Source organism: Lipotes vexillifer, unplaced genomic scaffold (assembly GCF_000442215.2).
Source record: "Lipotes vexillifer unplaced genomic scaffold, Lipotes_vexillifer_v1.1 scaffold496, whole genome shotgun sequence".
NCBI classification, from domain to species: Eukaryota; Metazoa; Chordata; class Mammalia; order Artiodactyla; family Lipotidae; genus Lipotes; species Lipotes vexillifer.
The window spans coordinates 3,517,639-3,519,920 of NW_006786690.1; the positions used below are offsets into that span (position 1 = coordinate 3,517,639).

A 2,282-nucleotide genomic window follows, 5' to 3' on the forward strand; every position below is an offset into this window, starting at 1 on the left:
ATATATATATATATAAACTGAATCACTTTGCTGTACACCTGAAACTAACACAACATTGTAAATCAACTATACTTAATTTAAAAAAAAATTATGCTCGAAGTTCACTGTGATTTCTGAATCTGAGGAGTCATGTCCAGGAGAATTCTGGGCAATTCTCCACTAGCATCTCTTTGAATATGGCCTCCTCAATGCCCACCACCAATTCTATTCTTCCCTTCTGAAACTCCAGTTAGATATATTTTAAACCTTCTCTTCCAATCCTTCCTGTCTCTTAACCTCTCTTTCATATTTCCCATCTCTCTATCTCCTTGTGCTGCGTTTTGAGAAGTTTCTTCAGATCCACCTTCTAGATCAAAGCTTTTCAGCTAGTCTCTTCTTCTATTTAACCTACCCTTAAGGGTTATTGTTTTCAATGACTTCATTTTTCACTTCCAGAAACTCTACTAGATTCTTTTTCAATTCCGCCTAGTCTCTTATTAGGTAATCATGGTTTTGATACCTTATTGTTTAATCATATTAAACACATTCGGACTTCCCTGGCAGTCCAGTAGTTAAGGCTCCGTGCTTCCAATGCAGGGGGCGTGGGTTCAATTCCTGGTCAGAACCAAGATTCCACATGCCGTGCAGCCAAAACAAACAAACAAACAAACAAAAGCTTATAAACGTATTCTATAACGTAAACCCAAGAATTATATGAATTCTTGGAAGTCTAATTCTACTGTCTGACATTTCTGCTAACTCTTGTTCATGTTTCCTTGTGCATTTTGTAATTTTGCATCGTGAGCTCAAATTCCATGGGCCTTTATTTGTGGAAATCTTGTGTGACCTGGATACGAGAGTACATCCCTCTAGAGAAACTCAGAGTTTGCTTTCTAATAATGTCCCATACAATATTTGGGTGCCCTGTTTGTTTTTCTCAATATTTAGGACATTCTTATACTAAGAATGATTCATTATCTGACATTCAAATTTATCTGGACTCCTATAGTTTATCTGGCAAATCTACTGGTGTGAAACCCAAGTCTTGTCTCCCATCCCTAAATAGTTGTTAAAACTTCAGCATCTTACTTACCAAAACTGGCAAACAAAACAAAATAAAACATCAATGCAAAAAACCCTCCACCATATCACTCTGGATTCCATTTTTATTGGTTTTGATTTCCTCTCGGTTTTTGACCCTTGGAGATTTCCTTACTTTCAAAGCGAAGTCTTAGGTGTAGTTTTCTGGTTTTTTAAAAAAGACCAAAAAAGGCAGGTCACTTTAATTTTATTTCTTATTTTATTTTATTGAGGTATAATTGACATGTTACATTATATTAGTTTCAGGTATACAACATAATGATTTGATATTTGTATATACTGTGAAATGATCACCACAGTAAGTCATTAACACTCATTACCACACATAGCTGCAAATTTATTTTCTTATGATGAGAACTTTTAAGATCTATTCTCTTAGCAACTTTCAAATACAATATTAGTAACTATAGTCACCATGTTGTACGTACATTCCCAAGACTTACTTATTTTATAATTGGAAGCTTGTACCTTTGACTACCTTTACCCATTTCACCCCCCGACCCCGACCCCTGCATCTGGCAACCACAAATCTCTTCTCTGTATCTATGAATTAGTTGTTTTTCTTTTTCAGTTCCACATGTAAGTGAGATCATATGGTTTGCAGGTCGCTTCTGCTTCTTGAATTCCCACATGCCTCTCCTAAGGCAACCAGTACAGACCTAGCACCCCACTAGGATGAAGAAAGGGTAAAATAGAGAGAAACCAATATAAATCACTGTTTCAACATATGATCCATCGCACAGGTAAAGTGTTTGGTTAGAGTCAGTGATTGTATGAGGTCATTATTGCACTGATTGAAAAAAAACTCATTTCTTCTTCTCATTGTACTACAGCAAAGGCTTCCTGGTAAGCCCGGCAGAAGCCGAGGGACCCAACCCATGGAGATATGCTGGAAGATACAGGCAGCCAATGGCTCCACTGATGGCTTGGATTTCAACCCCATGAAGGATTACATGATCCTGAGCAGTTCCCAAAAGATAGCTATCGCAGTGCTGTGCACCTCTCTCGGCCTACTGAGCGCCCTGGAGAATCTGGTGGTGCTCTACCTGATCCTGTCCTCACACCGGCTCCGCAGGAAGCCCTCGTACCTGTTCATTGGCAGCTTGGCTGGGGCTGACTTTCTGGCCAGTGTGGTCTTTGCCTTCAACTTTGTCAATTTCCACGTCTTCCATGGCGTTGATTCCAAAGCTGTCTTCCTGCTG

The 2,282-nt window shown here is 39.0% G+C and overlaps 1 protein-coding gene across 1 annotated transcript in view; it reads left to right on the forward strand.

The window, feature by feature from the left end:
* The first annotated feature begins 1,958 nt into the window (after positions 1 to 1,958).
* CNR2 (cannabinoid receptor 2) overlaps positions 1,959 to 2,282 on the forward strand; it is a 1,174-nt gene continuing 850 nt past the window's right edge. The window contains exon 1 of the mRNA XM_007459306.1: positions 1,959 to 2,276. Within this exon, the coding sequence (XP_007459368.1) occupies positions 1,959 to 2,276 (318 nt within the window). The remainder of the gene's footprint in view (positions 2,277 to 2,282) is intronic.